The 21690-nt window shown below is 41.5% G+C and overlaps 10 protein-coding genes across 10 annotated transcripts; 3 read left to right on the forward strand and 7 right to left on the reverse strand.

Moving 5' to 3' along the window:
• Positions 1-2002, reverse strand: K450DRAFT_256424 (uncharacterized protein). The gene is made up of 3 exons (XM_051591503.1): positions 1774-2002; positions 1603-1717; positions 1-1505 (listed from the first exon to the last, which is right to left on the reverse strand). The coding sequence occupies exons 1-3, from the start codon at positions 1945-1947 to the stop codon at positions 328-330; spliced, it is 1467 nt and encodes a 488-aa protein (XP_051441496.1). The 5' UTR covers positions 1948-2002; the 3' UTR covers positions 1-327.
• A 114-nt stretch (positions 2003-2116) lies between these two features.
• On the reverse strand, positions 2117-2785 carry K450DRAFT_256428 (uncharacterized protein). The gene has a single exon (XM_051591504.1). It carries the CDS (start codon positions 2607-2609, stop codon positions 2262-2264), a length of 348 nt encoding a protein of 115 aa, XP_051441497.1. The 5' UTR covers positions 2610-2785; the 3' UTR covers positions 2117-2261.
• A 1356-nt stretch (positions 2786-4141) lies between these two features.
• K450DRAFT_256430 (uncharacterized protein) lies at positions 4142-4635 on the reverse strand. Its single transcript, XM_051591505.1, has 3 exons — positions 4528-4635; positions 4372-4461; positions 4142-4303 (listed from the first exon to the last, which is right to left on the reverse strand). The coding sequence occupies exons 1-3, from the start codon at positions 4612-4614 to the stop codon at positions 4229-4231; spliced, it is 252 nt and encodes an 83-aa protein (XP_051441498.1). The 5' UTR covers positions 4615-4635; the 3' UTR covers positions 4142-4228.
• A 1056-nt stretch (positions 4636-5691) lies between these two features.
• K450DRAFT_256435 (uncharacterized protein) lies at positions 5692-6328 on the forward strand. The gene is made up of 2 exons (XM_051591506.1): positions 5692-5936; positions 6004-6328. Exons 1-2 carry the CDS (start codon positions 5750-5752, stop codon positions 6282-6284), a joined length of 468 nt encoding a protein of 155 aa, XP_051441499.1. The 5' UTR covers positions 5692-5749; the 3' UTR covers positions 6285-6328.
• A 21-nt stretch (positions 6329-6349) lies between these two features.
• On the reverse strand, positions 6350-6689 carry K450DRAFT_256439 (uncharacterized protein). Its single transcript, XM_051591507.1, has one exon. It carries the CDS (start codon positions 6569-6571, stop codon positions 6416-6418), a length of 156 nt encoding a protein of 51 aa, XP_051441500.1. The 5' UTR covers positions 6572-6689; the 3' UTR covers positions 6350-6415.
• On the reverse strand, positions 6600-7295 carry K450DRAFT_256443 (uncharacterized protein). Its single transcript, XM_051591508.1, has one exon. The coding sequence runs from the start codon at positions 7073-7075 to the stop codon at positions 6809-6811; it is 267 nt and encodes an 88-aa protein (XP_051441501.1). The 5' UTR covers positions 7076-7295; the 3' UTR covers positions 6600-6808.
• A 3541-nt stretch (positions 7296-10836) lies between these two features.
• On the forward strand, positions 10837-11117 carry K450DRAFT_256453 (uncharacterized protein; the record flags this gene model as incomplete). Its single annotated transcript, XM_051591509.1, has 1 exon — positions 10837-11117. A coding segment is annotated over one exon (235 nt), but the record flags the coding sequence as incomplete, so codon positions are not given.
• A 1564-nt stretch (positions 11118-12681) lies between these two features.
• On the reverse strand, positions 12682-14632 carry K450DRAFT_201942 (uncharacterized protein; the record flags this gene model as incomplete). Its single annotated transcript, XM_051584681.1, has 3 exons — positions 12682-14041; positions 14431-14467; positions 14599-14632. 3 exons carry the CDS (start codon positions 14630-14632, stop codon positions 12682-12684), a joined length of 1431 nt encoding a protein of 476 aa, XP_051441503.1.
• Positions 14633-14698: 66 nt separating this feature from the next.
• On the reverse strand, positions 14699-17452 carry K450DRAFT_256457 (uncharacterized protein). Its single transcript, XM_051591510.1, has 6 exons — positions 17145-17452; positions 16830-17071; positions 16491-16761; positions 16304-16405; positions 15529-16230; positions 14699-15457 (listed from the first exon to the last, which is right to left on the reverse strand). The coding sequence occupies exons 1-6, from the start codon at positions 17325-17327 to the stop codon at positions 14918-14920; spliced, it is 2040 nt and encodes a 679-aa protein (XP_051441504.1). The 5' UTR covers positions 17328-17452; the 3' UTR covers positions 14699-14917.
• K450DRAFT_256463 (uncharacterized protein) lies at positions 17133-21464 on the forward strand. The gene is made up of 14 exons (XM_051591511.1): positions 17133-17533; positions 17601-17728; positions 17795-18125; positions 18264-18530; positions 18611-18921; positions 18989-19086; positions 19164-19269; positions 19338-19713; positions 19790-20074; positions 20159-20475; positions 20573-20666; positions 20742-20845; positions 20908-21126; positions 21193-21464. Exons 1-14 carry the CDS (start codon positions 17479-17481, stop codon positions 21253-21255), a joined length of 2754 nt encoding a protein of 917 aa, XP_051441505.1. The 5' UTR covers positions 17133-17478; the 3' UTR covers positions 21256-21464.
• Positions 21465-21690: the final 226 nt, after the last annotated feature.

Raw genomic sequence — 21690 nt, forward strand, 5'->3', positions numbered from 1 at the left:
TCGAACCCAAAACGCAGTCACTTATACAAAAGGTCGAACCCAAACCTCAACCTCGAACCCAAAACGCAGTCACTTATACAAAAGATCGAACCCAAACCTCAACCTCGAACCCAAAACGCAGTCACTTATACAAAAGGTCGAACCCAAACCTCCAAAAATTCGAACCCAAATTCCAAAACTTCGAATCGCAAAGCGAAATCACGCATCAGCAATGTCAACCCTACAACCATCATAATTCGCATCGCATATTTATTAATGTTAACACAGATAAATGGTACGATACTCGCAATTGATACGTACGGAGCATTCTATGTACATGATTACATATCACATCTTTTGCTTTTTCGTGGGGGATGTAACACATGAAGGGATATAAAGCTTGTCTTTACATCCATGGGACAGTGGAGGTGTACGATATCTAGATGTAATGACATCAATTTCTGTACTATCGCCATCATTACTACTATTATAACGCTCGACGTCCTTGATAACTTGCCGGATTAAGGCTTTCGCTTTCCAGGTTAGTTTTATGACATTAAGAAGCGATGGAAATGTGTTCAAAGTTGTTGGGACTTTACAGGTTGGTGTAGGTAAAACTCGACAGACGTATCCTGCTGGACAATCCATTAATAGCATCGTTTGGTGCAGACCGAAATGCAATATCCCTGCTATAGACAGCTTTCTAACTGCACTTTCATCATTATCGCAAAGCTTGAAAAGTTGTATCAACTGGTCCTTCATCATCTTTGGCATCTTTAATTGACGTTCCAACAGTAATTTCGTATCATTTTCGCTATTATAGCTTTTTCCAGTCTCACCACACGCATACTCGACTTTTAATTTTCGTATCAAAAGGTCTGCACGGTGGCCCATCATTTGACGCTTCATTGAAGTCGTAGAAGCAGCAATCCGATTTTCATTCTTGCGTATTCCAGAAGCTATGCTTGCAGACTCTCCTCTGATAACATAAACTTCATCGAGATCACCAAAGCACCTATCAAGAGTACTCCATATGTGCGAGATATACCATGACTCCAGATGGTCTTGCGATAATTGACGACACTCTATTTCCATCAATATGCTGTGAATGACATTTCGCGCCCAGTCCTTGTCAAACGACTCCTTCTGGTCATAGCTAGCATCAAAAGGTCTCTGCTTCCATAAAGTTTCTCGTATTTGTTGTTGGTCAGTCAAGTTGAATTCATTGATGTACTCCATGAGATCTCTTGGTAGTGCTGGAAGATGATTATATCTTAACGTCGAAATTTCATCCAATTCATCCTTTGAGAATACATCAAGTTGCAACCATGTTGAATCCACAGGATTGATTATGAAAGAATGTGCTGAATGCTCATTAGACGCTGCAAGCGCAAAGTCATGCAAGATGTCTTCCACATTCCTTCCACTTTTTAACTTCCACTTCTGAGAGTCTTCAAATAAAGCAAATTGGATGTTGTGTTCTCGTAAGAGACAGTCCACTTCAGCAACATTTGCTGCAACCAAGCCTACCATAAATCCCAAGAATTAGTTTTGGACAACATGAATTCAAGTTAGCATACATCAATACAACATTATAAATTATTATAATTCATTTCATCGTACCATGATCGTACTCATAGTGATGTTTCAGCTGGTATCTATACCAAAACTGACCTAAGCAAATAGCACATCCATAGACCTTGAAATTTTCTTCAGTTTCTCCATCGACGCTTAAATTCTTTTAAATATATTATTAATGTGAATTATCACTTTACCAACAAAAAAATGAGGTACCTTGACGCCGCCAGCCGTGCGATAACCTCTCTCTCCTGGCCCAATGTCCACACCGGGATGTTTGCGAGCTACATGTCGACGAATGCTATTTCTGAAACCAGTCACAATATCACAGAGTGGGCAAGGAAATTTCCAACGGTTTACGACCTTCTTTTCAGTGATCGACTTTGACATTATATGCGCGCGCGTGCAGTGAGCTTGAATCAGGTCAAGAGACAGCTTTAACTCCGCACATTTTGGGGTTCACTCCTTAAAGATAATTGAAACGCCGATACATCTTCAAACTGGTCATCGTCAGAGCTCAAATACCGTAAAATCTTGGATAGGGTATTTAATCATCCGTTACAACCATCACATTCAGAAAATGCATAGAGGTATTCCTATTACATATAAACCCCAAACAAAATTCTATCCACTTACGATATCCTTACCTCATTGGAAATACCAAATCTCTCGTTACCTTCTCTACAACTTTAATGTGCTTTCATTTAAATCGCGACCTTACAGTTGCATATTTCGTACACATCCGAGAGAAAACCAATATGCCACAACCAACACAAATACATGAAAACTGTGGCTATCATGTTGTACAGCGTCGTTTGCACAAATACTTTATAACAATAATATCTTTTGTGATAAATGATGGGATTCTCGAGAAAGATGTGTAAATACAACAATGACACTAATAGGAACCCAGCCATAATGCTTAAGAATATCCACATAAAAAACACCTTATACGACACTTTAGTATCTACACCATAAACCTTGCAAACTGACGTTACACTGGCAACTTCGAACACAAAACGACCAACTTCGAACATGCAACCAAGCCACATCTCAACTTCCCACGTAGAACCATGATCACTCTTCTAACTTACGAACCTACTACAGCCTAATTGAAATATACGTCACCTGTATTTCATTGTAGATTTTTATAATAGATGTTGTATAGCACATAAAATGAGAATTTCGTCCAAGGACTAGTTCAACATACATTTTGATTAACTTGCTGATGATGTAAAGACATCTTTTGTGTGATGCTGATGGCGAAGATGTACGAACCTGGTAGTAATGACTTCAACTTCTTCCCAATGTTCATCGTCATACCAAAATCATAAAAATTCCACTTTATTGATCATATCACGGATTGTTACTTTACCTTTCCAGGTAAGCTCTATCACCTTGAGAACGCTTGGAAATGATTTGATGTTAGTCGGTATTTTGTAAGTTGGTGTAGGTAAAACTCTACAGACATATCCAGCTGGGCAATCCATAGCCAGCATGATTTCACTAAGACCGCAGTGCAAAATTCCAGCTGCAGATAAAATTTCCTAATTATCTCTCGTTATTATCACACAATGTGAAAAGTTGCAGCAATTGATCTTTCATCATCTTCGGCAGTTTCAGATCGCGTTCGAATAACAGTTTTGTATCCTTCTCGCCGTTATGACTTTTCCCTGATTCACCACATGCGTACTCTGTTTGTAGTTTTTTGAATCAGGAAATTAGCGCGATGACACATAATTTAACGTATAATTGCAGTGGTCAATGCCGCCAACTCGATTTCGTTCTTTCGAAGAGCAGAAGAAATGCTTACAGATTCTCCTCCGATGGCATGTACTGCATCAAGGTCCCCAAAGCATCTGTCGAACACACTCCAAATATGTGAGATATACCATGCTTTTAAATGATCTTCACAGAGTTGAGAGCATTCAATTTCCATCATTATACTATGGATTACATTTCGAACCCAATCCTTATCAAATGACTTCTTCTTTGCCTAGGCAACATCAACCTCTTTGCTGCCATAGAGCTGTATGCAGCTGTTGCAAGTCCATCAAATTGAAGTCATTGATAAATGCCGCAAGGTCTTTAGGAATTGCTGAAGTTTTTGACATACGAACGCGGAAATTTTCATCCAGTTCTTCTTTGGTAAAGATATTCAATTGTTCCCGTGTTGGATCAATGGATTCATGATGAATGAATGCGCCACATGTTCGTGTGTAGATTTACGCGTAAATTCACGTAACACGTCTTCCACTTTCCTTCCACTTTTCAACATCCACTTATGAGCATCATCAAATAAAGCATACTGGTTGTTGTGTTCTTGTAAAAAGCCCCTTTTTTGTATGGTTAGTGCTAACGCCAACATGTTCATTGTGATAAAACAATGTCATCCAATGTTAGCGTACATTTATGCAATGAAGGTTATCAGATTCCGCCATAGCTCTGACAGTAACTTCAATTGGTCTAAGAAGTAATTGTCAGTCTTCTTCATATCGATTGACATTCTACAAATATTCTTACGTATCCGGATGGATGCGGTGACTGTAAAAAAGATCAATATAATTGGTTTGCAAGCGTTCAAGTGATGCATCGCAGCATCTTCTTAAATATTCTGGATTACCATTGACTCTGAATGTTCCGCTGCTATAATCATTACCAAACTTGGTAGCTAAGAATACATCCTTACTCCTATCTTTAAGGACTCGAGAAATGACTTTTTCACTGTGGCCCTGACCATAAACATCTGCGTAAAATGTTATTAGCACCAGTTCTGTTCCTGATTCTAAGCTTTAAATAGTCGTTATTACCTGCTGTGTCCCAGAAATTGCATCCTATATCGAGAGCTTTTTTAAGCAAATCAACACTGGACCCATCGTCCGTTTCACCGTAAATACCAGGAGCCTAGTTAAAAATGCTGTTTAACTAATTACTATGAAAGATGTGGCATCAACTATGTTATTTGCCTACCAAGCTCATACCACCATATCCGATAGCAGATATCTTGACACCAGTCTTTCCAATTTCGCGTAGTGGGCTTGCCTGTGGTAGCGTCATATTTGTTCTTGTATAATTTGTCGCAACAACAAAAATGAAAGTAAAATTTGATCAAGCCCCCTTTAAATATCGAAATTGGCGTTCGGAGCACAAGAAAGGTGGTCGTAGTCCACGTCATATAGACAGCAAACCTTATGTTAGAGCCGGCAACCTACTATGGAACAGGAAACCGCTTGAAAGCTGGACCTGCAGATAACATTTGTTAAATGGTAGAAGGTAGAACTCTGAATATTTCACAAAGCATGTTGCTATCCCAATTATCGTATCGACAAGTTGCAAAGCTGATTATTTATTCCACCCGAAGATTTTTCACTGCTACTGGCAGATTTCCATATGGAGCTTTTTATGGACGTCGGCGCAAGAGTTGCTATAGCGTAAATCGCCGGTAGCAGCTTCATGATTAATGATTATATGTTTGAAGTTAGTAGGGTAAACGGGATGTTTTCTCAGCAGGTTGACTGACGCGCGTACAAAATAAACGTCTTTTTCTTCAGTCAAGTGAAAATGAAATTCTTTGTTATTTTCAATGAAGTATACTATTTAGGCAAAAATGGATTGAAGCCATTTACTATGCTTTATTTTTTTTTGGATATATCTACTTATTCATCATATATCTATAAGTAGTCCGCGTCTGCTCGGGTGCTATGAGCTACGGCAACACGTTTATTTCTCTATATCCTTTCTATTGTGATCTCGTATGTCGGGTCACCGGTTAGATTTAATTTAAGTAAAATCATATTGTTAATATTTTCTCAGTTTTTCCTTTTATGTTGTTCAAGTTTTGGCAATAAGCCGCTACGTGAGTCCACATCTGGAGGTGGTGCTGTGGAAAGGAAATATTCTATGCTTTTTTTTTTAAAAAAATAAAAAAATTACGGCGAAATTAACAAATAAGCAATTTTTTTTAAAAAAGCTAAATGGGAAGGGACAAAGGTTAGTTGATGAGCGCAAGCTCGAAGTAATACACGGAAATTAAACATTAGCAAGCAGCCATATTTGTGTGCGCCCAAGCCGCGGGAAAAACGTTATCTCTTTCGACGCGTCATCTTAAGTTTTATCCAGGATTACGAATCAAAGCAAACTTTCAAATATAAACGGATGCTCGTTCTGTCTCTCAACTGTATCCAAGAGTAAAATGTCAGCTTCACTGCCAAAAATGCAATATGTCAACCTCGGAAACACTGAATGCAGAGTATCGAGAATCTGCCTAGGTTGTATGTCATATGGCGACAAAAACTGGGCTAATTGGGTTGTTGAGGAGGATGAATCGCTTCCTCTCATTAAGAAGGCATACGACGCTGGCATCAACTTTTTCGATACCGGTAAGTGCAAAGCTCCTTTCAAGTTAACCGCTGTCATCCATTATATTCACTAACCTTGATCTACTATCTAATGTCTATTCAAATGGCACTAGCGAAATCATTTTGGGAAAGGCTATCAAAAAATACAGTCTTCCACGACATAAAATCGTTGTTGCTACTAAGGTATTTAGCGTCACGACTCCAGAAAAGATGTTTTACCGAGCATATGCAAAACCGAAGGAAGATGTTGAAGCAGATGGATATGTCAACTATGGCGGTCTGTCCCGCAAGCATGTCTTTGACTCCGTCGAAGCCAGTTTAAAGAGACTGGATTTGGAGTACATTGATTTACTCCAGATTCACCGGTAAGATATTTACCCGCCTGCGGAGGACGTATCTTCATTATCATTCAACATAGCCACTTGATCTATTCAGTTTCGATCCTTACACTCCTGTTGAAGAAACTATGGGAGCTCTGAACGAAAGAAACAGACAGGTACTCACTTGCGGGTAGAAGTTGGGGCGTTGTTTGGTGCATTGGCGTGGAGATATATATACTGGGGTAGCGGACGGGTGGACGTGGTCTGCAAAACTATTGCAAATTTGACCATTGGGACTTTGAGATAACACAGCACCAAGTCCAGTATTGGAAGCATCAGTTGACAGAATTTGGACTTGGTCTTCCTTAGGAAAGGATAGGATTGGAGGACTGGTTAGCAACTGCTTGATTCTGGTAAAAAGCTTCAACTTGCTCTTGGTTCCAAACAAAAGGGACCTTCTTGCACACAAGACGAACCATGGGTTCTACAACAGAAGCGAAATTGGGCACAAATCGACGTAGTAACCGGCGCTTCCTAAGACGGAACGGATCTCATCTTTGCTCCTGGGAGACCTCATATCCAGCAACTTTCGTACGTTATGGTCTGTTGGGCTGAGACCATTGGGCATTGCCTTCTGTTGAAATAAGGTCTGCATGTATGCCTTATGCCATGGCATAGCCCCATGATGCAGAACTTGCCACTGATGCACTTCATTATAGTGTTTTCGAATCCGGTCGCTGTTAACCGAACGAAAGTCGCAGTCAGAGAAATGGCAGAGGAAGCCGAGTGCGGCCGGCAGCCCGCGAATCTCGTTAGTACCATCTCGGGGCTGCACAACATCAGCACTAGAGGTAGCGACGTCTACTGCGCTAAGACATTATAAAATAACCAACAAACTTGATCCTGCGAACAGAATGCAAAAGATGTAGTGATTCAGTTGTGGGGATATTTTGGACTGAGATCAGACATAGTTAACCGCTTAACTACTCTGATCTTACGAACAGACGGCAAAAAGATGCAGTGATTGGGGAAATTTGATTACAGCGTGAATTTCAGAAGGCTCCTTCCATTTATTGTTTTACCTCGGAGTTTTATGCTTGCAATTTCTGAACCATGCAACGTCTACGATATGTTGTCACTCTGCGTCATCAAATCAAACACACTTGTTCGTGAAGTATAATCCTAATGTCCCACTCGAACCATTACATTCGCTTCTTCCGTAACAATGGTTAAATCGGCAATCTCTTTAACATTTTAAACCCTCTTGCGCTTTCTATTCGAAAGTATACGTACACTACACCTATATCTTTTACTCCAACTATGGCCAGCTTCAAGAAGGAGGGTCCACCTCCTACGCGGCAGCCCTTAACAACAGCGCTCCCACCAGAAAGGCATACTCAAATCGCCTAAACTGAACCAGCTCGCCGACCTAATCCAGTTCCAAAGCCTCACCTCACTTCTCGAAGTGGACACCCACAACTTCCCTGCAAAGAAAGTTGACTGGTTTCTCTTTTGTGAACCAGTACAAGAATCAATCAAACACTCTTTAAGAGTGTACAATAGCAACCATATGTTATTTCTCAAACTTAATACTAAAGTTGCAGACCTAACTAGACGCTTCAACGAAATAGACTACCCCTCTTTCACCAATGTAAGCATCACCGTCCCCAAGTTTTACTTCAACTCTACCCCGTCGCAAAAAGACAAGGGCTTTTCCATGGAAGACCAACGTCGCAATATCGAAAACTGCAAACTTAGTGCTCTAAACAAAGTCATAGAGCTGAAACAAAAAGCTGCAAAAATATATAAAATACATAATCCCGATCTTCCAGTCCATCGGCGATCAAACTGGTTTGATTGGCTTCGAATGGTGTGAAGCAAGTTCCACGTCTTACACCGAAGCAACCATGCAACGGGATACTTGGAAGCGCGGTCCTCTTAGAAATGTTGATGGACTAGGACGCAATGAACACGGTGCAGAAATCATCGTCATGGAAGGATCGTCAGGACAAACGAAGGAGGATGTCACTCACACGAAGGACGATACCTGGAAAAATATACATGTTTCGATCTGCGTTCTTGAATCCTTGTTGAGGCAGAATCCCGCCGCACGGCTATCAACTGCTGAAAACTTGAAAGCCTTTTCCATGCAGTCTGTTTGCTCGACAATCACCTTGTCAATCACCACCCTTGACGCTCGCAACCCTGGCCAGTACATCCACCAAGAATGCCTACAAGAATCCCCCTGGGTTACAGTCAAAGGCTGGATTGGCTAAAGCTTTTTGAACTGGTTGCATACTTGGTGACAACGTTGAGGGATGTGATTCGGTCTCATTCTTTTCAATGTAAAATTCCCACTCGAAATTCGTAGAAGGGTTCGAAACTCTCGTGACTTTCGACCTCATATAAACGGATATTGGTGGGAATAGAAGAAGGAGGACTTTTTCCGAAGTTAATACACTTATTATATGGCAAGGTAAGGTTTATATACTTAGCGTATAAGCAGGATTATTTGAGAAGTTCGAGAAACGTGAAAGATCTACACCAACAAATTTACTCATATAATCTTTGCAACTTATTAGGAACAGAATTTTGTGGTCCACCAGTTGCAGAGGGAGAACTCTGGCATTGATGAAATCGACAGGACGGACACCATTCAGTTTAACCTCACGAATTTAGATTAGTTTTGCTACAATGTAATATACAGTAATAAAAAGACTACACTAATCCCTTTGAGACAATCATCAAATTGTCACGCTGATTGTTCCCTTTCTTTTGCGATGCCAAGAGGTGGTGATATTCTTCAAGATTCCAACCAAATGCCATCATTACCTTCATCAGTCCCCATTGTTCTGTGCACAACGCAATATCGGTATATAGGTGGTTGCGGACTTTTAAACATGGTTTTGTGCATTGATGACCATTGAGAAGATAGCTCCTCACATTTTTTGGTGTATGGAAGTTTCCATAGGAGCATTGATAGAAGCTGTTTCTTGGCTATTTATCATTTTTGCTTTTTGCTCTGGGAATAGTCAAAGATAGGTAGACTAGGTTGGAATAGGTTGGGATAGGCAGGTTCGGACTTTTAAAAATAGTTTATGCACTATACAATGGGGACTGATGAATGTAATGATGGCATTTGGTTGGAATTTTTGACGAATATGACCACCTCTTTGGCATTGCAAAGAAAGAGAACAATTAGTGTGACAACTTGATGATTGTCTCAAAGGGATACCCTATTTAGTGTAGTCATTTTATTACTGTAAAAGGCATATATCGTATGCCTCCTATGCCTTCCGTAAAAAGCAGTCATGCCTTCTATGCCTTCCGTGAAAAGCAGTCATACCTTCTATGCTTCGAAAATCATAGAAAGCATATATGAAAGCACAGAAAGCACAGTATAAACATCCAAGTCAACACTGAAGGTGTAGTGTCTCTTTGTAATAATTTTATGGCGCTTAATTTTTGCCTGTGCCGCTGCCAAGAACTGTTCTATTGGTTTTAAAGCTCATGAGAGCAAGTAGGGGAAATTTTTTTACTGTATTCAGTGAACCCTACTAGAACACATTACTTGTCAACATTAAATGGTATGTACTTCCATAATTATGAGAAATGATTAACATCAAGGTTATTATGCTAAGTACCAGGGTTTAAATTGATCATTGGAATGATATGACGCTGAAGTCTCACTTTATGATTTGAAGGTCTTTGGTTCACGAGTTTGGAGCGCATGAGGTCTTTACCAAAATAAATTGCAAATCTCCACTCAGAAAGTTGTCTAAATGAAATGTTGCAGTATTGAAGATTAGCAGTTATCTTTTTTATCTTTTTTATTCTTCTACGAGGTCTCTTGCCGGTCGTCAAGCTAGAACTCTCACTCATTCCTCAACAGAAGCCATGTCAATACCTGCATCGCTAAAAGACTGCCCAAGTCAAGAGGGGCTGGGAAGTACTGGCAACATCCTTCAGGCCGAACTTTTGGAGTTGCATGCCTGTTAATACTTCGCTTTTGTCAAATAACCAGACATCTCCACATTAAACCATTCTTGCTTCTCTCAAGCCAGCGTAGCGTGTATTTCACTAAAATGCGCATGCAGTATCAAGCTGCTGTGTTTGGGTACATTCAACTAGATCGGTTCAACAGGTGCCCAACATAAGACATGATTGTGGTCCCAACAGCCTTCTTCCTGGCTCACTTCATCAGACATTCCTTAGATTTCAGAACCTGGGCTGTATAATTGACTTGGCCAACTCGGCAAGGAAGAGGAGAACATTATTATGCAACCTACAATATGTTTTTTCATCACTTCAAAACGTCAGATCTCGTATACGAGGGTGTCCGTAAGCGAATCGCACACTACCTTTGAACGTGTAGATAACTGGGAATCGTTACTGCTACTGAAGACGGATGAACGTTTCGTTTCCCATTTAAAAAAGTATGTGATTTTGAAATGGCCCTTTGGATTGTGCTGGCCATAGAAAGATGCAATTATTGAAATCGAATGTTATACAAATGGAGCAGCTGGGGAAATCCAGGTTTGGCATCAAAGAAATTTGTCTTGACTCCTTAATTTAGCAGGAAGGATCGACCTCAGGGCAATTAAGGCAATTTCGACAGTCTGGAAACAACACTGGTCATTCATTTTCCGAGAAGACAGATTACAAAGTCTCACATACAACCACCTCAAGAATGCCATGTGGAAAACTTTATCTGAACGCATAATAGATGACAGCAAAAAATACAAAAAAAACAGCATATGGATACACAAAGGGATAGTGGACTGGACGTCTCAGAACGTCCATATCACCTACCCAAGTATACATATTGCTGAATAATATATCTCATTAGCATCTGCTCCTTACATTTCAGTGAAAAATTTACCAATGTCATAAATAAAGCCAATTTTGATCATTTAAAAAAAAAAGACCTCAGGGCAATTTTTTGTTGATCCTTAAGATACACTTTGCTTATCCTCGTCATCACCTCTCTTACAATAAAACTGGGAAGAGATGGTATGCGTGAATTTTTCATACATTGAGTGGTGGTTCCCAATTATGAATTTTATTATCTTCCGCGTCAACCTTGAAATGATATACTCTGGGAGACCTCAGTTAATGCACTTGCCTTCATCCCATGTAACTAAAATTTCTCATCAATGGCAATACTTACAGCTACCAGCAAAAGATATTTAGCAAGGTAAATAGCACACATTTGCGAACTTCTTTCCAATCGCCACACATTAGTACACAATCACTATGCAAACCGCAATGGCGTGTCAATAGTTCGCGAAAACCACACTTAATCGACAGAGATTGACTTTCACAGTATGCTATCCATACAGGGTTTTATGTTTCGAAAGTAACTACTAGTGTTTTGAAGGTTGGGGTAAATTCTCACCTCGTACACTGCTGTTAGTATATGGCAATGTAAACGGATGCTTAATTCTTACATAGCTGTCAATAGCACAAGTCGAGAGGGAGTAACTAAAATGTATCTTCCTCATAAATTAATGGTCGCCATGTCTTAGATAATTTCCAATAGCACATTTATAGATGATCTATCTCCAAGGAATAGCATGTTTCTCGCTTGTCATCATAATATTCCTCCGTCTCTTGTATGAGAAAGTTGGAAACGGCAAGCGCTGCACAGCACAAAGTATCAATTATGTATGGCTATGACTTGATATCTTGAACTTTGCCATCTTTTACTTGAGTGGTTCAATTTAAGTGTTGCGCCTGTTGATGAATAGTCTCGGCAACTTATTGTAATACGATTCGGTGCTTAAGTCACAGTCCTGAAATTATCTGGAAGTTGTTGTTGTTACCCTTACCAAAAGGTAAAGACTCTGATGATCAATAATTGGGGTTTGGAGGAAGATTCGTCCTTGTGTAAGCCATAGTAAGATTCAGCTGTCAGGTTTGCTCAGAGTGGTAACCAAAGGCAATATATAGTATGCTAAGATTTTCGTCTGCAATCTCTTTGATACCTCAATGTGCCGCCGGACTCGTCTACTCACTTGTGTGGAGAACGTAGCTGGAGAGACCTACAGCGAAGTCCACAATGCTATTTTTATTGTTATTTCAAACCATATTCATAGTACTATTAATTTCATTCTTCAGGTTAAAATTGGTGTCATGTCTACATAAAAAAAATAGGATTATGGTGCGCTGTGTTTTCACTCATATCCGACCTTCTCAGACTTTGTACGGTGCATACCGATCTTGTCGACTTTATCTCGAAATTTCAAGCTGGATTAGCCTGATATATCACCAATTTGGATCTCATAGTATACGACCGCACAAACATGTCTGTAAAGAACATTATTGGCCATAAGCCCGAGTGCGGTCCAACAAATATAATAGCTCGATTTAATTTTATGAAAAGCGAGTGCAAGGAGAATGGGGATACGTTTTGTATCAGAATACGGGAAGAAAACCGCAAGTGATCAGTTGTTTCTAAGTTTCACATGACATCGCTTCTTTCTATTCCTCGATGAGGTAAAGAGCTGCGCGAGCTTTGCCATAGAAACAGTCGGCGTACAACGACTCATAATGGTTGGGGCATCACTGGCAGGGACGCAGACTCGATCAAAAGCATCGAGTACCTTTAAAACGTTTGCCACTTCCGTTACAAAACTGGTCAAGTTTTGAAGAGAGTCCGGAAGTTTGATGACTGCCAAGTCAATCAACCCGTAAAGTCCACTGGCAGGCAAGACCAAGAGGTAGAACTTTATTGTTCTGCCGATAATTTGCATACCCAACATACCTTCCATCTGCTGGGAATCAAGTGCTTCTTTGCAGAAGATTGTCACTTTCAGCAAGTCCCAGCAGATAAGGTAGTTGTCTTGGTCTCGTGCAGCAGACTTTGCCTCTCCGTAACCAAGGTTGGTGGTCCATCTCACACCTAGGGACTTGGTGATGCAGATGTCTGGTCTTTCATTGGAGCCATTTGCTGATTTGGCTTCCAATGTAGACTCATTTGTCCAACGTAGGTAGACATTGTGATCGGGGCTGTCAAACAACCCACAGAGGAACGGGTCCACAAACCTAGTGCAAAGCTCAGCCTCACCAAAGTCTTCTTCCAGCGGCTGGTTTGGTAGCTTCTGGAGTAATAACCCCAATGCTTTGGCAAACTTGTGAGCATTTGGCTCCAAGGACAGCGAAATCATTCGAACGTTTGCCTGCTCCCGGTTGATCTTTTCATTCAGCAAGTCGTCGACGATGGATATCAAGCTGCTGGTGACAACCAACGGTATTGGTTGTCGCTTGATACCATACATCTCCTCAACTGAATCAACAGCTGCATTCCAATTAGCATAGCTAATGAAAGCTGAGACATCCTGTGGGTATCTGTTACGAGTCAGCCAAAGAACAGATGTCGAAGCCAACGCCAAATGCACATGCTCCTCTAGAGAGTGCTTCCATTTGGCACTGACTGATTGCTGTAGCTGGTGGAATGCATAGGAGAGGTTGAAACCGTTCACAATGAGGTGATCACTGTCCGGAAGCGAAAACACGATGCCCTCAAGCGAGAGTTTTTCATCGTTGGGTTGTTTTCGTATTGCAGACCCCGAAGAGCTGCTAATGGTGTCATTGTTATCAAGTAATTCAGTACCAGAAGCATTGTTTGAGGAAATAACTTGCCTGCCCTGTTCTTGCTCTTGTGGCAGTATTTCATCGGTGGTTCTTTGCTGTATGGTAGAACCCGCAGAGCTGCTAATGTTATCATTGTTATCAAAGTAATTCAGTACCAGAAGCAGTGGTTGAAGACGTAACTTGCCTGCGTTGCTCTTGCTCTTGATCTTGCTGCGGTAAAAATTCTTTGTGCGTTATGAAGAAATGGGTTGCAAGTCCATTTAAATCATCGAAGTGGTCAAGGCAGGCTGGGCACGAAAAATTTTCGGTACTGGGGCGACTATGATCAGGGTGTTGCAAGTACAAGAAACTGCTACTGTTGTATCGCCGTGTTGATTTCATAGCTACAGGAAACTGATAGCCATGGGAATCTCGCAAATGATCCCGTAATTTTCGAGGGGAACTGAAATTATTTTCGTGCTTTTCTTCCAGGAAACATTGGTTCCTCAAATAAACAAGTCGTGGTTCATTTGCCATTTTCACGTTATTGGTAAAAGACGATGGGTAAAACGACAAAAGGCGAGCGGCCAAACTACAAGGTCCGGATCACCACTTTATACCTTATGCTCGTCTTATTGCATGATTTGATTCCTGCCGCTGTCTATTCGTATACTTCACCTTAGTGTTCCGAAAAACCAGTATTTGAACCAGCATAAGTTACAATTGCTAGGCTAGGTTTTAGACGACTTCTCGAGACTGGTTGTAACCCGTACTAAACAGGTACTTACCTGTTCCCGAACACTTCGTGATTTCGATACGCATAGTTTCAGCTATCTTATAAGAAATACAAGCAAGACAAGAATAACGGATTTGCCAGAATGTTATATGGAGGTGGATGGCTGATTGCCAGTTGTAAAGCCAAGACTGCCTTTAACAAAAATGTATTGAAAACCTTTTTTCATTTTCTAAACAGTTGTCTACATCTCGAAACTATAGACCCACATTAAACGAAATTTACATAAAAAGATCGTTGAAAAGAAACGATATATGTATGAATGCATGGTGTTTCTAATTATTTCTTACATCTATAAGATTATGAAGGCCAGTTTACAAGCCAACACGAAACAAAACCTGCTTGCCCTTCTTTTTACTCTTCTTGCCATTAGGGAGAGGTTCATTATTTTCGGTTGCATCATCGTTTGATGTAGAGTCTTGGCCCCAGCCACGGCTAGCGTTATCGCCAGAGCTCTGAGTCCTTCTCATATCAACAATGAGTTGATGCTTTGGAGGCGCAGTGGGAAGAGAGGGAAATTCGTTTTCCGTTCTTCGTACTGTTGGACTTGGTGATGGTGCTCGTCGATTAACAGGTGCCGACGAACCACTAATAGACCATGGTGTTTTGGTCATAGTCACATTCCGTGCTGGTGATTGCGGTCGTGATGAGGGTGGGGTGACTTGTCGAGCGGTTACTGGTGTAGATGCAGCGGCATGAGCGACCTTGTCCCAGACATTGGCTTTACTGGTCTTTGTCTTGGTTCCGCCTCGCTTGGTATTTCCACTTTTAATAACAAGTACACGTTTTGCTGGATTACTAGCATTGGTTCTCTGTGCAGCGCCAATAGGTGATAAGGAAGGGAAATTTTCGAGCTATCGTTGCATTGACATTAGCATTTGAATATGGGGGTTGCTTACATACATATCTCAAGATTTGCACTTACAGAAGTCCTTTTGTCACGCCAATAACGAATGATTTCAGTTTTCTTACTAGTGTTATCTAGAAGCTCTTCAACTCCTCGTATTATTCTGGCAGTCTGGTCCACGTCTAAGTTGAGCATATCGAATAGTTGATCAATGTAATTTTTGCCATCCATGGTTGAATTTCTATATGCAGAAGTGATTTGCCGGAATCGCTCCATTTTTCGCTGATCTCCATTTACATAAACACTGAGTTTCTCTAATAACGCAGAGTGTTTTTCAATTGTTTCTGCTGGGGCATTTATGGCGGCGGTGGATGAAGCTTGTTGAGCTGACGATGTTGGAGTTTGACCTAACCCTGGCCAATCGTCGCTGCGACTAAGCGAGCCAAACCCTTCTGGCTTCTTTATTCCTTTCGATTTAGCTTGGCCAGGCTGCTTTTTGTCCTTGCCTTCCGCTCGTTTGGAGGTCTGTAGACTAAGCTGCTGCATTCGGTTGGTTTCCGATCCGATAGCTGGGAACTCTTCGGAAACATTGGAAGCTGCAGCCGCCGGTTGCGTTGACTTGGCCGACGCTTTTTGAGATGACTCTCTGGTATTGTCTCTTCGGTTGCGATCGCCTCCTCGAGATGGGCCGCCAGAATATTCAAAATTGACATCGACTTTTCGAGCCTCCAACTGTCTCGCTCTTTGAACTCTTCCTGCGGAAGAACCATGAACTTCGACCTAAGACAACTCTGTTTAATCATTGCTGAAAAGGATGGTTCGATAATCAGTAAAAAGAAACCAGCATCCTTACCTCGTGTGCCTTGAGATCAAGGTCAGAGTCAAAAACGATAAATTTCTTATCAAGACAATCCCTCCATTGACACATATAGTGGTCCTTGTGGAAATGCTTTGCCTGTGAAAACAGGATATAGACAAAAAGAAAAGCAATGATGTTTAGAAAATATTGGGGAAATTTCAGTGAAATATCAGAATCTCACCAGCTGGTCATAGTTGGCATAGTATTGATGCCGAATGCCATTTCTAACACAGATATGGCACTGTTCATGCTTGTCTCGACAATGCTCAAACAGTTCGTCATCTCCGTAGAACGAGCTCTTACAAAACGCACACTCGGGATGGCCTGTGAAACCAGAATCGTCGTCTTTGTTGATTGCTTTGTCACCAAACTTGTAATGTTTTGTAAGTTGAGAAGAGGTAAAAAGTGTATGTTCATGGGTGAAGATTTTTTTGAATCTTGTACATAAATCACTAATTCAAAAATCATTGATGAACATTTGGTTGCCGGTAAAAGACATATCAACGTAAATAGCACTTACCACAACAACAAATCATGTTCCTTCTTAACGTGCCGCTTGAGCTCAGGCCAGCCTCCGGCACAAGCAACCTCACACGCGGGTTCCGGACAATTGAACTGCAAAAGAATCATGGAGTCTTGGAAGATTTGCTGGTCTTCAAAACGAATGTTCAAGTGCTTGTCAATTAGTGGGGTGTCAGCTTTGGTATAGTCCTGGAATAGCTTGACAGGGTCTTTGGTGAAGACGACCTTTTTCTGTTCTGTCTAGAATACACAGCCAAGTAAAATGTATTAGAATAATGCAACAAACCACAATGTAACAGTGATTGGTCCTTACTTTGCAGTATGCACAGTTTCTTGTCTTATACAAGGCTCTCAACCGCAGAGAGCAAATATGGCACGTTCTATGGTTGCATTCCGAAACAGCAAAGGTGGCCACAGGCTCTGTGCAAATGAAGCAGAGCTCCCCTTCGTCTTCTTCTTCTTCTGGTACAGATTTCTGTTGCTTGGACGTATCCATTGAGATGGATTATGAGTAATCACAGAACAAAGTTGACTTTGCGATTATCTTTAATTTTTATTTTTATTTTATTTTGGCGGAGCACAGTCCAAGCAGGTGCTTTTGGCTTCACACTCAATCTAAAGTGAAGATTGTTACCATCTGATTATAAATGCAGCAGTATCCACCACGGCCTCCTCCGGGCCATCCACTTCGTAGTATTCCAGGTAAGCTTACCGATACCATCCCACTTGAACAGAAAAGCTACACGTCCTTATACCTGCTTAACTAAAGGCCAAACACCACCGCCATATGGCCAACCTCGGCCACAAACTCCTCCATCAATGGTGAGGCCACGCCCTCCCCCATCACCTGTTCAATCGATGCAGAACCAATTTGAGTCCACGTCTATTTCTTCCAATGTACAGTAATTACTCTCTATCGTACGTACTTATCATGAAGTGCTAGTGCTAATCCCAGCTATACAGTCCCCTGGACAGAAAAGTAATCGTGCAAAAAGAGTATTTCATCCCGATGGATCTCCCCAAGGCGCTATTCGACCGCCTGTTGGAACAGTTCATTCCTCACCGCAAGTACCTGGTGTACGACCTCTCATGCCTCAAGGTCCTTCGGTGCCATCGGTCGCTCAGCCGCAACCCCTTCCACAGCAACCAAAATCTCGGATAGATCCCAATCAAATTCCAAGTCCTATTCAAGTTCAGGATCAAGATCAACAATTATTTGCTGGACAGGATTATGGAACATGCTCAAAGACTTCTGTTCCGTTGGCCACCACTCAGGTTCGCGTAGTTGATCAAGGTGAGTAATTATTTTTCGCGCTGCTCCAAATATCGGTTCTGCGATTGTTCTCGGATCTGAAATGGTTGTGCGGTGTTCGACCATGTGTGGGGTATGTTCAGAAATCCGATCCTGACTAAACTGCTTTCAATCTGGTAGGAAATTGCAATCCAAAATTCATGCGTATCAACACTACTCAGATACCCATCAACGATGAATTGGTTGAAAAAACGCATATCCCCATGTCTCTGATCGTACAACCCTTGGCTAAGCTTCGACCAGATGAAGACCCTGTGCCAGTCATTGAAATGCAAAAGGAAGGTCCTGTTCGATGCAGACGATGTAAAGGATATTTGAACCCTTGGTGCCTTTTTGCAGATGGCGGAAGGAAGTTCGTCTGCAATTTGTGTGGATTTGACAGTGATGGTAAAACTTGAACTCTGCTTTTTTATGTGTAATGAGTTGCATGCTAGCTCGATATACTGATCGCCATGATTTTTTTTTAGTTCCTGATGAATACTTTTGCAACTTGGATATGACAGGGAGACGAACTGATTATGACTATCGACCAGAACTTCGTTATGGCACTGTCGAGTACATTGTTCCCGAGGAATATTGGACCAAAAAACCACATCCTATCCGCTATCTCTTTGCCATTGATGTGTCCATGACTGCTGTGCAGAGTGGGATGCTTGCGTCATTTTGCCAATCCTTGAATGACATTTTGTATGGAGATCACGCAGGAAATGGTTTACCCGAGGGTGCAAAGATCGGTCTGGTCACCTTTGATCGCAACATTCATTTTTATAACTTGAAGGTAATGTAACTGTATTATGGATGATTTAGGTCGGCAATACCGATAAACTTACTCTAAATTAAAACAGGCCAATTTGGAACAAGCACAAATGATAGTCGTTTCTGACGTTCAGGATGTTTTTGTCCCGCTACACGACGGTTTGTTTGTGGATCCAGAAGAGTCCAAGTAAGTGCACTCGAATGTTTGTAAGCCGGACATAGGCAAACGGATAGACTAACAGCATGCAATGCAATTGCTCAAAGGACGGTCATTCAAGATTTATTAGTCAACCTACCCAACTTTTACGCTGAAACCAGAGTGGTAGACGTGGTTTTTGGCTCAATTATTGCAACTGCCTTGAGTGGCATGGTAAGGGTCTATGATCACTTTATGATTGAACTGCTGAGTATGACAACTAACCGATTGTTCAATAGCAGGAAAGCGGAGGAAAGTTAATAGTATTTTCCACCTCCATACCAAAAAGAGGACTGGGGGTTCTCCAAGCTCGAGCGCAAGTCAACAACAACTATGACGAAGAAAAGTCATTGCTCATGCCTATCGGTACAGCCTATAACACATGGGGCGTTGATCTTGTGAATGCTGGCATCTGCGTTGATCTCTGGTTTTTCCCTGTTCGTAGTCTCTTAGAAATGACGACAGTTAGTCAACTGGCATCCATGACTGGCGGCGATATACACTATTTTCCAAACTTCAATCCGATCAAGGATACTATCCAGATAACCCATGATTTGCGACATGGTTTGGCTCGAGAAGCAGGTTATAATGCTGTGATGAGAATTCGGTGCTCTAATGGTTCGTTCGTGCTACCTTCACATTATCAGCGTATTGTGCATAGCATAGTGTTCACTGACTTTGGTTATTTTCATAGGTCTCACCATTCATCAACAATTTGGTAATTTCCACATGAAGAATAGTACGGACATTGAATTGGCTGGCATCGACCAAGATAAGGCCATTGCATTTGTTGTGAAGCACGACGAAAAGCTGGATGCAAAGCTTGATGCTTCATTCCAGTGTGCTATGCTATATACCACTGCGACTGGCCAGCGAAGAGTAAGAGTGATCAACCTTAGCTTACCCGTGACTGATAACATTGGGAATGTCTTCCGAAGCGCACAGATGGATGTAACCCTGAACCTCTTAATGAAGCAAGGTAACACATTGTTGTGCTGAAGGGGGGGGGGAAGAGTAGTATACATGATTTGTACAGGTCTCATTTTTTAACCTCAACCCACAGCTATCACTTTGGCAGGAAGCAAATCAACTCAGATGTTGCGCGACGAGTTGGCAGACAAGTGTGTAAAAATCCTGTCGGCCTACCGAAAACACTGTGCGCTTTCCAGCTCTCCTGGTCAATTGATCTTACCCGATTCATTCAAGCTACTCCCACTTTACACGCTTGGCATGCTTAAATCGGTGGCATTAAAAGCCAACCCTAACCTCAGTATCGATACCCGAGTTCACCAAATGAAATTAACCAAGAGCCTGGGAATTCTTGACCAAATGGTGCTACTCTACCCGCGATTGATCCCCATTTCTCATTTAGCTCCAGAGGTAAGCATCTCGTCCAACGTTTCAAGGTTTCTTTGTTCTCATTGGGAGCCAGTGGACTTTACTAAAACTTAAAAAATAATTTGTTGGGGGGATACAGCACGGCCAACCCGACGCTTCCGGCAACGTTCAACTTCCAAGTTCAATGAGATTATCTTATGAAAGACTGCTTCGAGATCATGCTTACTTACTCGGTATGTTAGGAAGAACTAAACTTGTTCTATTCTTTTTTCCACTTCCATCCTAAACAAACGCTGTCGTAATGTTAGAAAATGGCCAGGATCTCTATATATGGCTTGGCCGGGATATTTCGTCTGACTATCTCCAAGCTGTATTTGGCACGGACGATCTCCAGCATGTCGACCCAAGACAGGTACATTTTATGATGCAGATAACCCATATGATAATAGCCTAGTTAACAAAAGCTGTCTGTAGTACATTATGCCCACACTCGATACTGCGCTATCAAGGCAAACCCGCGACGTTATTGGGGCGATCCAGGCTCAACGTGCTTGGAAAATGCCGGTGCACATTGTACGACAGCAGCTGGATATGGAGCTAGAGTTTGCCAATCTACTCACTGAAGACAAGAACAATGAACAAATGTCTTATGTCGACTACCTCTGCGTAGTTCATCGTCAGATCCAAAATGAGGTAAAGAAGGCTAGGGCTTTGAATTGGATGCAAAATTAGCTCATTCTAACCAATCCGGCGATATAGATAACGCAAGAGAAACAAGATAATATCATGGCTAGTGCCAGTTATTGGACGCATCGATTTTAGTTGAGAAAGAGGAAGATAGTTGTGGTTTTATAAAAGTTGAGATTAAATCGACCGCTGGCGATTGAGAATCCAGAAAATTGGAGTGAAAAGGAGAGAGGATCCTCACCAAAATGTTCTGGCTTGATTCCATCATCACAGCTCCAAATAAAATAATGTGGTGTGTGTATTTTTTATTTTGTCCATGCCAACCCACGCAAAACCTGCCCCCCCCATGGCATGAGCCCGGAGCATCGGGCGCTCTTTCACATGTTTATGATGTCTATGCTTTGTTTGCTATGGCATATAAAGAGGCTTATAAGTAAACCCATCTTTTCCTTCTCCCTTTGATAACCCTTTTGCTCTTTTAGCTCTACTTTAAAGCAGATATGGCACACCATAGTGTCGATTCAACTGCGCCACAGGAGGTTGAAGTTCGCGATAACCCGTCCAAGAATC

Source organism: Umbelopsis ramanniana, assembly GCF_025399195.1.
Source record: "Umbelopsis ramanniana AG unplaced genomic scaffold K450scaffold_63, whole genome shotgun sequence".
Lineage (NCBI taxonomy): Eukaryota > Fungi > Mucoromycota > Umbelopsidomycetes > Umbelopsidales > Umbelopsidaceae > Umbelopsis > Umbelopsis ramanniana.